Genomic DNA, 14,462 nt, shown 5'->3' with positions numbered 1-14,462 from the left:
CCGAAGCACATGTCAAGAAACTTTTATACCTGTTATGATACAATAGGTCAGTGATGAGATTATGGTCTTTGTAACATGGTTTGTTTATGGCAATCATTGCAGAATCGTTGATAGTTTCGATATAGTCTTTGTCAGTTCCAGCGTAGCCTTTGTTAATTTCCATGTGGTCATTGTCAGTTTCAGTGTAGACATTGTCAGTTTAATGTCTGCATGGAAATCCATTGCTGTAGTAATGGGCTCTAATAGCTCTTCCTAAGAAGGTCGATTACTACAGCCCTGGCTATTAGCATTTTGGGTTGAATCCATATCAAGCTGTTAGCATTTCTATAAGAGGAGTTGGCTGGACCCAGACACTTCTGCGGGCAGGGTTCATCACTCATGCATATTCTCTCCCCCACCTGCCTTAAACTAATAACTGGGTTGTGAGTGCATTGTTGCTGGCATTCTGGTGGCCCCAGGCAGTGTCTGTATCTGCTCTGCTGTTCTCTCCATATTCTGATCCAGTGGCCATCTTGTGTGTCAAATTGGCCACCTGATGGCTCAGCAGTCATCTTGTGTGTCCGTTTGCCTAGTGTCACCCCACCCCGTGCCATTGCCCTCATCATCTTCTTTGTTTGTATGTATGGGAACGAATTATAGTAAGTCATGTCTTTTGGTGGCCAATTGGTGTTCATGTACCCTGGTGGCAAGTTTCCTGGTAATTTGTCTGACGTAATAGTGTTTTTTACAGTTTTTGCATGGTATCTTGTAAATGACATTAGTTTTGATGGTGGTATGTAATGGTTCATTAGTCACTGTGCAAGTGTGTTGGTAGGTTTGTAGGCTACCATAATGCCAAGGGGTCTGAGTCATCTGGAAGTCATTTCTGATATGCCTTTGATGTAAGGTAATGTGGCTATAGTATTTGGTTGTGTTGTGTCCGTTTGTTTGGGTTTGTTTCTGAGGAATCAAAGAATTGTGTTTATTGGGTACCCGTTTATCTTTAAAACATTGTATAGGTGCTTTTGTTCTGCTTTTTGTAGTTCTTGGGTGTTGCAGTGTGATGTAGCTCATTGAGATAATGGCTTGATGCAGCTCCATTTGTTGGTGTTGGGATGATTGCTTCTGAAGTTAGATGAATGTCTGGACTTTCCTCATGATCACGAAATAGCATTGAGAGTACAAAGAAGGGACATGGAATTAAATAGAATGTGAGGCTGCTTACAAAATCCCATTATAAAATTAGTCTCATCATTCTTCTTCTTCCTATTCCTCTGTCCAATCTGAGCTTGTCCATATATCCTTCAGCTAAAGCTATCCATAGCTGGGCAGACTTAATTTTCCCCATGATTATTACAAAGGTGCCATTCAAAGGGTTGTCTTCATGTCCAAGGGTATGAGAGCACCTCTGAAGGCATGGGTGCAATGAATGACTTTGGAGGAATCTATGTTGAATGTTCTGATGGGTATTTGGACACTGCTGCATTTTCCAGGAAGTGTAAGAATCCATTTCTTTGTTCACATGACACAATGGTTCACAGTGTCTGTACCAGATCTTTGATCAAGATATTCAAATAGTTCCACTTCCTTATTATCTTTCTTTAATTTATTCATGGGACATGGGTGTCACTGGTTGGCCAGTTAGCTATTGCCCATCAGTTGTTGCCCTTGAGAAGGTGGTGGTGAGCTGCCTTCTTGAACTGTTGCAGTCCATGAGCTGTAGATAGACTCACAATGCCCTTAAGGAGGGAATTTCAGGATTTCAAACAACTACACAAAGTACAGTGACATTTTTTCCAAAATAATGAGTGGCTTGGAGGAGAACTTGCAGGCAATGCTGTTTTCAAGTATTTGCTGCCCTTGTCCTTCCCAATGGAAATGGTTGAGGATTTGAAAGGTGCTATCTAAGGATCTTTGGTGAACTTTTGCAGTACATCTTGCAAATAGTGCACTGCTGCTCCTAACTGTCAATAGTGGAGGGAGTGGACAGTTGCAGATGTTGTGCTAATCATGTGGGCTATTTTGTCGTTTTGGTCCCCTTATTTAAAGAAAGCTATTCAGGTATTGGAGGTAGAGGAGGTTTGTTATGTTGGTCCTGGGTAGGAAGGGACTTTCATATGGGAGAGGTTGAGTTGGTTGCACCCGAAATCATTTGGAGAATGAGAGGCAAGAGTGATTAAACATATGATTCTTCGGAGGCTCGATCGAGAAAGGTTGTTTCCTTTAGTGGGAGAGTCTAGGGCCGGAGAGTCTAGGGCCAGAGAGTATAATCTCAGATTAAGGGTTCACCTAGTTAGTTTAGAAAAATATCATTCATCAGCACAGTCTTTGTTAGCCAAAGAGCCTGTTTATGTGCTGTATGTTCTGTTTATTTCTTGTTGTCACGTGGAATGAATTGAATTAGCTGAAACCATGCATCAGTGATGCAAGGACCCTCGGGGGAGGTCGAGATGACTTGGCTTTTCTGGCTGAAGATGATTACAAGTGCTTCAGTCCTGCCTTCAACATGTCCAGCAGAGATTCACATGGATGATCCCTGGAAGGGTGGGCCTAACATATACTGAATTACTGAGGATCCTGGGATTGTTTTCATTAGAGTTTAGAAGGTTGAGGGGAGATCTAATAGAAACTTACAAGATAATGCATGGTTTAGAAAGGATGGACACTGAGAACTTGATTCCGTCAGGCAGAGACAGCCTTAAAATTAGAGCGGGTCAATTTAGAATGGAAATGAGGAGATATTTCTTCAGCCAGAGAGTGGTGGGTCTGTGGAATTTGTTGCCATGGAGTGCATTGGACGCCAGGACATTAAATGTCTTCAAGGCAGGGATTAATAAATTCTTAACCTCGCGAGGAATTAAGGGATATGGGGAGAGTGCGGGTAAGTGGCTTTCAAATGCCCATCAACCATGATTGAATGTGGAGTGAACGCGATGGGCCAAATGGCCTTACTTCCACTCCTATGTCATATGGTCTTATACACTGACGTGACAGGTTCCCTCATCTTTAATAATGGGAACATCGATGTAGCCTTCTCCGATTAGTCTACCAGTATTACCAACTGAATGACAGGTCAGCAGAGATTTGTTCTGTTAGCTGTGGGTTCCCTTTGATCTGATTGCAATCAGCTTCTGCTGATTGGCATGTTCCCACTTCACCAGACTGACCCCTCACTTTTAATTCTGCTTGGTGCAGTTGACACAATGCCATTGCCACAGCAATTTGAAAGGGGAGAGGGGCCCATGATGATGCCAAAAAATAGGAGCTCTAACAAGTGCCAATTCCAGTACTACAGAACTGCATCAGACTTACGAGCAAAGGAACAGAGGAATCAGATCAGTGCCTTTTTGAACACTGTCAGGCATACAGCAGATGATGTTCTTGTAAGACAAAGTGTGCACAAAAGTGCCTTTGAAGTGTTAAATCAAGACTCGTCCTTAGAAAGGGTAAAGTTCAATCACCAATTTTAGTGACAGAGAGAATTGATTAAGGCATTTTTAGTGATTTACACAGATTGGCAGGATAGCGGAGCCTTGATGAACTAAAGAGATTGCAGCGTTGAAAGTGTCAAGGGTGAGAAATGATTAATTTCCTTCCATTTAAACAAGAGAACAGGTAAAATGCTATGCAAGTAGAAATTAGGACCTACAATTGGGTAGGCAATAATATTCTAACCTTGTGCTCCAGAACTAGCCAAGGCCAAGCACAAGTTGTTCCAGTCCAACTACATCACCGGCATTTACCCCACACTGTGGGGAGTTGCTCAGGTATGAACAAAAGCAGGACATGTGATGCAATGGTAGTGTTCTTACCTCAGAGCCAGGGTCCTGAGTTCAAATCCCACCTCCCCCCTCCCCCGAGATGTGTCATAACATCGCTGCACAGGCTAATTAGACAATGTCAGAGTTGTTGAGATTTCCCTTTGGTCTAACGTGTCCATACCGACAAGATATCCTAAATTAATCTAGCCCCATTTGCGTACATTTGGCCTATATCCCTCTAAGCCCTTCCTTTTCATTTATCCAGCCAGATGTCTTTTAAATGTTGTCATTGTACCAGCCTCCACCACTTCCTCTGGCAGCTCATTGCTTACATGCACCACACTCTGAAGACGTTGCACCTTAGATATAAAAGGGATCTATCCCTTGTCATCTTAAAGCTATGCCCTCTAGTTTTGGACTCCCCCACCCCTTGCCTATTTACCCTATCCAAGCTCCTCATGATTTTATAAATCTCTAGAAGTTCACCCCTTAGCCTCCGATGCTCCAGGGGAAGTAGCCCCAGCCTATTCTGCTTTTCCCCATAACTCAAATCCTCCAACACAGCCAACATCATTGTTATTTTTTTCTGAACCCTTTCACGTTTCACAACATCATTCCGATAGGAGGGAGGACAGAATTACACACAATATTCCAAACCTGGCCGAACAATATGTTGTACAACTGCAACCTGACCTCCCAACTCATATACTCAATTCTCTGACCAATAACAGAAAGTATACCAAACGCCTTCTTCACTATCCTATCTACCTGCAACTCCACTTTCAAGAAACTATGAACTCTTTGAAGAGTATAAAGGCAGTAGGAGTATACTTAAGAGGGAAATCAGGAGGGCAAAAAAGGCGACATGAGATAGCTATGGCAAATAGGTTTAAGGAGAATCCAAAGGATTTTTATAAATACATAAAGGACAAAAAAAAAGGGTAACTAGGGAGAGAATAGGGCCCTTCAAAGATCAGTAAGTTAGCCTATGTGGAGAGCTACAGGAGATGGGGGAAGATGATAAACGAGTATTTTGCATCAGTGTTTACTGTGGAAAAGGACATGGAAGATATAGAATGTGGGGAAATAGATGGGCGGCACGGTGGCACAGTGGTTAGCACTGCTGCCTCACAGCGCTTGAAGACCCGGGTTCAATTCCCGACTCAGGCGACTGACTGTGTGGAGTTTGCACGTTCTCCCCGTGTCAGCGTGGGTTTCCTCCGGGTGCTCCGGTTTCCTCCCACAGTCACAAAGATGTGCAGGTCAGGTGAATTGGCCATGCTAAATTGCCCGTAGTGTTAGGTAGGGGGTGGATGTGGGGGTATGGGTGGGTTTCGCTTCGGCGGGTCGGTGTGGACTTGTTGGGCCGAAGGGCCTGTTTCCACACTGTAAATCTAATCTAAAAAAAAAGATAGTGACATCTTGAAAAATGTCCATATTACAGAGGAGGTGGTGTTGGATGTCTTGAAATGCATAAGAGTGGATAAATCCCCAGGATTGATCAGGAATACCCTGTAATTATGTGGGAAGCTAGGGAAGTGATTGCTGGGTTCCTTGCTGAGATATTTGTATTAATGATAGCAACAGGTGAGGTTCCGGAAGTCCAGAGGTTGGCAATGAAAAGCCAGGGAACTATAGACCAGTCAGCCTGACAGTGATGAGCAAGTTGTTGGAGGGAATCCTGAGGGACAGGATTTACATGCATTTGGAAAGGTGAGGACTGATTAGGGATAGTCAGCATGGCTTTGTGCATGGGAAATCATGCTTCACAAACGTGATTGAGTTTTTTGATGAAGTAATAAAGAGAATTGATGAGGGCAGAGTGGTGGACGTAATCTATATGGACTTCAGCAAGGCGTTTGACAAAGTTCCCCATGGGAGACTGATTAGCAAGGTTAGATCTTATGGAATACAAGGAGAACTAGCCATTGAGATACAGAACTGGCTCAGAAGTAGAAGACAGAGGGTGTTGGTGGAAGGTTGCTTTTCAGACAGGAGGCCTGTGACCAATGGTGTGCCACAAGGATCAGTGCTGGGTCCATTGCGTTTTGTCATTTATATAAACGACTTGGCATCAAGAAGTTCTCGCAAAACTGGAGTCAGTAGAAAACCCTTGCCGGTTGTAATCTAGCCTGGCAAAAAGGAAAACAGTTGTAGTTTGTGGAGGTCAATTATCTGAGCTCCAGCACACCACTTCAGGAGATATTTAGGGTAATATCTTGAGCCGACCATCATCTTAGAATGCTTCCTGAATTACCTTCCCTTCATTGAGGCCAGAAGTGAAGATGCTTGCTGGTGATGTTATTTTCAGCACCATTTGCCACTTCTAAGATAGAAATAAAGCAATAGGAGTAGTCTGTTCAGCCACTCAAGCCTGGTCAGCTGTTAAATGAGATAATGGCTAATCCTGGCTTAAGTCCATATTCCTGCCTTTGCCACATATTTCTTAATACTGTTGCTCAACCAAAATTCACTTTTTCTCAGATTTAAAACTAACTAATGCAGCATCCACTGCCTTTTGTGGAAGAGAATTTCCAAACATCTACGACCTTTTGGTGTAGAGCTACTTTCTAACATCTCTCGAATAGTCCAGCTCTATTTCTCATACAATGCCCCTAGCTCTAGATATCCCAACCAGTGGAAATAATTTATCTACCTGTCTTTTCCTGATAATATATTGAAGGCTTTGATCAAATCATCCCTTAAACTTCTAAACTCGAGAGAAAACAGGCTTAATTTGTATAATCTCTTCTCAAACTTAACACATGATGAGCGGTATCATTCTTTTAAACCAACACAACACTCCTGCTCAGCCCAATATATGTTTTTTAAAGGTGTGCTGCCTGGATCTGCTCACAGGAAGTAGGGTCTAACGAGGGTTTTGTATAACTTCTGCATCCTTATACTCCACTTGTATAAATATAGAAGTCAGCAATCCGTGAGATTTCATGATTATTTTCTGCACCTGCTCATGGCATTTAAAGACCTGTGCATTTGAAACCCCAAAACCCTTTTGACATTCATTGTATTTAAGTACCTTGGTCTATTCTTTTTTGGTTCAAAATTGATTGCCTCACTTGTTTACATCTGCCACAGTTTTGCCCATCAACTGAGTCTATCAGCATCCCTTTGTAATTTTGTTATTGTCTATACTGTGTACAATATTACCTAACTTCATGCCATCTGTAAATTTGGATATGTGACTTGCTATGCCATTATTCAAGTTGTTAACAAGTGAGTCAATTACTGAGGTCCTAACATCGATCCTTGTGAGACACCACTTGTCACATCCTGCTAATTTGAGCACCTACCTATTATTCCTATTTCCAGTTGCCTGCCACTCAACAATTTCCCAGCCAGATCAGTTCCATTAATTAACTGTCCCTTATGCAGAACTTTATCAAATGTCATAAACTTCCGTATCAACATCTATAGACCACTACCTAAGTCACCTCTTCAAAAAGTTCAGATGGGTTTGTCAGACATGACCAACCTGTCATGAATCCAAGTTGGTTCTCCCTGGTTAACTGAAAAATTTCAATATTTTCATTATGCCATCCTTGATTATAGATTCTAATGATTTTCCCACCACAGATGTTGTTATGTTAACTGGTTTGTAAATACCAGATTTTGTTCTTTCACTCTTCCTTTAAAAGATGTGAGAGATGCAATTTTCCAATCCGGAGGACTAATTCCTGTCTGTAGGGAACTCCGAATGATGATATTTAGGACATCTATAATGTGCTCCCTATGTCCTTTAACATCCTTGGATGGAAATAGTCAGGTCCTGGGGATGTGTCACTCTTTCATTCTACTAATTTCCTCATTATCTATGTTTTACTTAATTTTATCCAGTTCTTGACCCCAGTGCACTGTTAATTTCCTCAGGACGTCTGGCAAGCTATCTTCCTTTTCCACTGTCAATACTGAGGCATAGTAATTCTTCAATATGTCTGTCATTTCCCCATTGTCATTGACAATATCCCCACTTTCAGTCCTTAGTGGGCCAACAATGCTCCTGATCACTCATTTTCCCTTTCTGTGACTATAAAATTTCTCCTCATCGGTTTTGATGTCCCTTGAAATTTTGTTTCATAAGCCCTTTTAGTAGCTCTTATAAGCTGCTTTGAGAAAGAAGCAAATCCATGGATGCTAACTAAAAGTGTTAAAGAGAGTAGCTGAAAATGCATTGCTGGAAAAGCGCAGCAGGTCAGACAGCATCCAAGGAACAGGAAATTCGACATTTCGGGCAAAAACCCTTTATCAGGAAGAGAGTAACAGACTTCAACAATGTATATAATTGAACAATAATGGATGTCAGGCCAGAGGTTTAACAATGTAAAAAACAAAGAATAACTTAAAAGCTTAATAAGAAAAGAAAAAATGTAAAATGTGAAAGAAAGTTAACTAGAAATAAAGAGATCAGAGAATAATCTGTTGATAATTTTAAAAAGACAGCATTGACAGGTAGAAAGTGAGACTTGGGAAAGAATATTAGACAATTAAAAAAAGATGACAAATAAATTATGTGGGTATTTCACATTGGCTTCACTGTACTGGTCACAAGTGACATCACAGAAAGAAAAGTTCTCAAAGACATGAAAGGGAAGAAGGAAGCCAAGAAAGTGACAATCTTGAAGTATTAAAGTAGAGAAACTTGAAGCATTTCAACTAGTTCTCATAGAATCACAGAGTCATAGAGATGTACAGCATGGAAACAGACCCCTCAGTCCAACCCATCCATGCCGACCAGATATCCCAACCCAATCTAGTCCCACCTGCCAACACCCGGCCCATATCCCTCCAAACCCTTCCTATTCATATACCCATCCAAATGCCTCTTAAGTGTTGCAATTGTATCAGCCTCCACCACATTCTTTGGCAGCTCATTCCATACACGTACCACCATCTGCGTGAAAAAGTTGTCTCTTAGGACTCTTAGATCTTTCCCCTCTCACCCTAAACCTATGCCCTCTAGTTCTAGACTCCCCGACCCCAGGGAAAAGACTTTGCCTATTTATCCTATCCATGCCCTTCATAATTTTGTAAACCTCTATAAGGGCAACCCTCATCCTCCAACACTCCAGGGAATACAGTTCTGTATCCAAATGGCTAGTTCTCCCTGTATTCCATGAGATCTAACCTTGCTAATCAGTCTCCCATGGGAAATCTTGTCGAATGCCTTACTGAAGTCCATATAGATCATATCTACTGCTCTGCCCTCCTCAATCTTCTTTGTTACTTCTTCAAAAAACTCAATCAAGTTTGTGAGACATGATTTCCCACGCACAAAGCCATGTTGACTATCCCGAATCATTCCTTGCCTTTCCAAATACATTTACATCCTGTCCCTCAGAATTCCCTTCAACATCTTGCCCACCACCGAGGTCAGGCTCACTGGTCTATAGTTTTCTGGCTTGTCCTTACCACCCTTCTTAAACAGTGGCACCACTTTTGCCAACCTCCAGTCTTCCGGCACCTCACCTGTGACTATCGCTGATACAAAAATCTCAGCAAGAGGCCCAGCAATCACTTCTCTAGCTTCCCACACAGAGTTCTCGGATACACCTGAACAGGATTTATCAACCTTTAACAGTTAAGACATGCAGCACTTCCTCCTCTGTATTCTGGACATTTTGCAAGATGTCACCATCTATTTCCCTACAGTCTATGTCTTCCATATCCTTTTCCACAGGAAATATTGATGCAAAACATTCATTTGGTATCTCCCTCATTTTTTGTGGCTCCACACAAAGGCCGCCTTGCTGATCTTTGAGGGGCCCTGTTCTCTCCCTAGTTACCCTTTTGTCCTTAATATATTTGTAAAACCCCTTTGGATTCTCCTTAATTCTATTTGCCAAAGCTATCTCATGTCCCTGTTTTGCTCTCCTGATTTCCCTCTTAAGTATACTCCTACTTTCTTTCTACTCTAAAGATTCACTCGATCTATCCTGTCTATACCTGACATATGCTTCCTTCTTTTTCTTAACCAAACCCTCAATTTCTTTAGTCATCCAGCATTCCCTATAGTTACCTGCCTTCCCTTTCACCCTGACAGGAATATAATTTCTCTGGATTCTTGTTATCTCATTTCTGAAGGCTTCCCATTTTCCAGCTGTCCCTTTACCTGTGAACATCTGCCTCCAATCAGCTTTCGAAAGTTCTTGCCTAATACCGTCAAAATTGGCCTTTCCCCAAATTTAGAACTTCAACTTTTAGATCTGGTCTATCCTTTTCCATCACTACTTTAAAACAAATAGAATTATTGTCACTGGCCCCCACTGACACCTCAGTCACCTGCCCTGTCTTATTTCCCAAGAGTAGGTCACGTTTTGCACCATCTCTAGTAGATACATCCACATACTGAATCAGAAAATTGTCTTGTACACACTTAACAAATTCCTCTCCATCTAAACCTTAAACACTATGGCAGTCCCAGTTGATGTTTGGAAAGTTAAAATCCCCTACCATAACCACCCTATTATTCTTACAGATAGCTGACATCTCCTGACAAGTTTGTTTCTCAATTTCCCTCTGACTATTGGGGGGGGTCTATAATACAATCCCAATAAGGTTATCATCCCTTTCTTATTTCTCAGTTCCAACCAAATAACTTCCCTGGATGTATTTCTGGGAATATCCTCCTTTAGCACAGCTGTAATGCCTTATCAAAAATGCCACTCCCCCTCCTCTCTTGCCCCCCTTTCTATCCTTCCTGTAGCATTTGTATCCTGGAACATTAAGCTGCCAATCCTGCCCATCCCTGAGCCATGTTTCCGTAATTGCTGTGATATCCCAGTCCCATGTTCCTAACCATGCCCTGAGTTCATCTGCCTTCCCTGTTAGGCCTCTTGCATTGAAATAAATGCAGTTTAATTTATTAGTCCTACCTTGTCCCTCCTGCCCTGACTATTTGACTCACTTCTGTTCTCAGCTGTACCCATCTCAGATCGATCCCTTTCCTCACTATCTCCCTGGGTCCCACCCCCCACCTTACTAGTTTAAATCCTCCCAAGCAGTTCTAGCAAATTTCCCTGCCAGTATATTGTCATCAGGACAATTTAATTGTCCTTATGAGGACAATAAGGGAATATATCAATAAAAGTACTCCATATAGGAAGCTTCAGCTGATGACCAATAGTTAAAATTTTAAATTTAAGTTAAAAGTTAAGATGGCAGATTAACTTGGATTAATCGAAGTTTTGCAAACTAGAGAATGCCCCTCACCTATGTTGTTGGCATAGTGTGTGTGTGTTCTGTTTGCCAAACAAGGCCTGCTTTGTAATATAATTAGCTTCCATTACATGCAAATACACTATGCTGTGAACCCAATAACAAGTCTAAATTGGTTCTCAACATTAATCTATGCATACATCTGATTATGCTGAAAATGACAACTTTTTTTAATACATCGTAGGTTGTGGATTTTGCTGGATGGGCCAACATTTATTCCAAAATCAAATCCAATATTCCAATAAATTAGGAGTTTTGCAAATACTCCCTGGTTGAGTACCACTGATAACTTGCTTATTGCAAACCATCAACATGAAGTGCTGCTTGATATAGGCCACTAGTTTTCAGCATGAATTGGTCACCAGACCTAGCATCATACAGACAGATTTTCTCTTTCACATTAGAAGATATTGAAAGCTAAGATTAAGGATGTCATGCTATGACACTTAGAAATGTTCAAGTGCCATAAGGCAAAATAAACAAGGCTTTGTGAAAAGAGAAATCATTAACAAATCTATTCAACTTTGAGTAAGTTAAGAATTCTTTTTAATCACTCATGGGACATGTACATCACTGCCTGGCCAGCATTTTATTGCCTGACCCCAGTTGAGGTGTTGGTGAGCTGCCACTTTCAAATACTGCAGTCCACATGCTGTAGGTTGACCTACAATGCCCTTAAATGAAAGAAATCCAGGATTTTGACCCTGCAACAGTGAAGACGTGACAATATATTTCGCAGTCAGGATAGTGAGTGGCTTTGAAGGGAAATTGCAGGTGGTGGTATTTCCAAGTATCAGATGCCCTTGTCCCTTCAGATGGATGGGATCATGGGTTTGGAAGGTGCTGTCTAAAGATCTTTGGAGTGGATGCATCTGCTTTGTCCTGCATGTTGTCATTCATGAGTGTTGTTGGAGCTGTACTCATCTATACAAATAGGGAGTTCTCCATCGCACTCCTAACTTGTGGTAGACAGGCTTTGGGGAGTCAGGTGGTGTGTTACTCACTGCAGTATCCCTAACCTGGTCATGTAGCCAGTATTTAGATGATGAGTCCAATTGAGCTTGCGGTCAATAGTAACACAAAGGATGTTTATAACAGAGGTTTCGGTCATGGTAACATCATTGAATGTCAAGTACTAGTGCTTAGATGATCTCTTATTGGAGATGGTCATGGCCTGGCATTTGTGTGCAGCAAATGTTGTTTGCCACTTGTCAGTCCAAGCCTGGATCTGTCTAGATCTTGATGCATTTGAACATGAACTGCTTCAGTGTCTGAGGCGTCTTGAATGGTGCTAAGTATGGTCATCATCACAAGCATTCTTCCTTCTGACTTTATGATGGAGGGAATGTCATTGATGAAGCAGCTGAAGATGTTTGGTCTGAGGACCCTATCCTGAGGAACCTTTGAAGATGTCCTGGAGCTGAGATGACTGACCTCCAACAACCACAACCATCTTCCTAAGTGTCAGGTATAACTCTAACCAGTGGAGAGTTTGCCCTGATACCCATTGATCCCAGCTTTTGCTCAGGCTCTTTGATGCCACACTCTGTCAAATGCAGCCTTGACATCAAGGGCTGTCACTCTCACCTCACCTCTGGAATTCAGCTTTTTTTGTCCATGTTTGAACCCAGACTGTAATGAGGTCCACTGGCCCAGGTGGAACCCAAAATGGGCATCACTGAGCAGATTATTGCTGAGTAGGTGCTGCTAGATAGCACTATTGCTAACACATTCCATTATTTTACTGATGATTGACAGTAGACTGATGGTGTGGTAATTGGTTGGGTTGGATTTGTCTTGCTGCTTTGTGTATAGAACGTAACAGGGCAATTTCGCACATTGTTGGGCTGATGCCAGTGTTGTAACCAACCCTGGCAGTTGGAACCCCAACTCCTGTTTACTTCAAAAGCTCTGACTGCAATGTTGCAAATATATTGATTTTCTTAACTTTACATCTACTCAAATGCTCATTTTAAAATTTTACATATGCACCTTTCCCTTCATATGCCATGAGCTCAAATCAATACATATTGCACCATGTCTTGCTTCAACTCACTTTCTCCCAACACTGTTTACACCTATCTCTGAGAATTTCTACCTTCCTACAAGCTAGGTGCTTTTAGACAAAGCTGTTCACACAGTATCCCAGATTCATCTCATGGCCTTTCATCACTCATGGTGCTCAGCATTGATCTTTGATAATGGTTTCTCAAGATAATAAAAACTTTCACTTCAACCTAAATGTGAACCATCTTTGCCGTTCTTTTACTTCCTCATTTTGGACAGTGTTGTTGATAAATCAATGTGAAACCATTCTGTTGGATAATAACTGAAATAATGAAAATGGATGCTGAAATAGCTTCAATCAAGGGAGACTGTAAAGAAGCAGAATGATTGGTTGTAATATGATATCTGGCTGTGGACAGGTTGATCAGAAGGTTTTGTTCCTTTTTAAAGTATCTGACAATTCAGTGGCTGCAAATCCAAAGACAAATAAGCCTTCATCAGCATTCTGTTCTTTCCTTCTTATTGTAGCTACTTTGTGTTTGACCAGTCATTGCACATGAACTCAAATTAATATGGATTATACTTTGTCCAATTATATTTGGAAAGGCTTGGTTAAAATGTTAAAAATAAGCACATTGCAAACATTGGCATGTTTACTTACATGGATCGGGTCCAGAATCTTAACTGCAGCCTTGCTGTCATTTTTTTTGTTTAATACTTTAAAGACTTTGCCATATGTTCCTTTTCCAATGGTTTCAATAATCTCCCATGTATCTGAGGGATCGGGGAAGCTGTCAAAGACGATTGTTTTCCCAGTTAATGGAAACATTCCTAACAATGAACCCCTGGCAAACAATGGAAAATAAGCAAGAAATACAATACATTAGGCACAGGATAACATTCACAGCTAACAAATAAAATCTTACTTTGATACAGCAACCTTGGATAGAATTTCTAAAGACAATTTGACTTTAAAGAGTATTTCAGCCTCTTCCAGGCAATTGTGTGCAATATTTACACAAGTGTTTGTTACAGACCAGACTTCACCCCAATATGGCAAAAGGCAATTTCCTTAAAACAGAAGCTTCTAAGATAAGATACCAGTGCCCTTATCCATGTCAAGAATGCAATAGTATAAATTGGTATTATTAATGACTGCAAGTTGTGGTATGTAGACATGGGATGCCCATCACATTGTTCTATATCTTTTAACAGGCAGATCCAAAGGAAGACTTGAATTGACATAGTCATTCATGACATTTCAAAGTATTTAAGAGCCAATGAAATATTTCTGAAGTACTTTAAGAGGAAGGAGAACAAACTATAATCAGGTTTATTGATTTGTGGAGTAATACACAAACAATAAAAAAGCAAAATGCATTAATGATCTAATAATAGGGTCTCAGTGATACCAGTCATCAGGCATCATTGTAAATCATAATGAACAAACTTAAGATCGCAAGGTATGTGCTTTGTGCATGG

At 41.1% G+C, this 14,462-nt stretch overlaps 1 protein-coding gene across 1 annotated transcript in view; it reads right to left on the bottom strand.

Annotated features, from left to right (window-relative positions):
• LOC132816124 (myosin-IIIa-like) overlaps positions 1–13,809 on the bottom strand; it is a 161,429-nt gene extending 147,620 nt beyond the window's left edge. Inside the window, exon 1 of the mRNA XM_060825584.1 lies at positions 13,642–13,809. Within this exon, the coding sequence (XP_060681567.1) occupies positions 13,642–13,809 (168 nt within the window). The remainder of the gene's footprint in view (positions 1–13,641) is intronic.
• Positions 13,810–14,462: the final 653 nt, after the last annotated feature.

The sequence above is a fragment of the Hemiscyllium ocellatum genome, chromosome 5 (assembly GCF_020745735.1).
Source record: "Hemiscyllium ocellatum isolate sHemOce1 chromosome 5, sHemOce1.pat.X.cur, whole genome shotgun sequence".
NCBI lineage: Eukaryota > Metazoa > Chordata > Chondrichthyes > Orectolobiformes > Hemiscylliidae > Hemiscyllium > Hemiscyllium ocellatum.
This window is presented reverse-complemented; position numbering and strand designations above follow the sequence as displayed.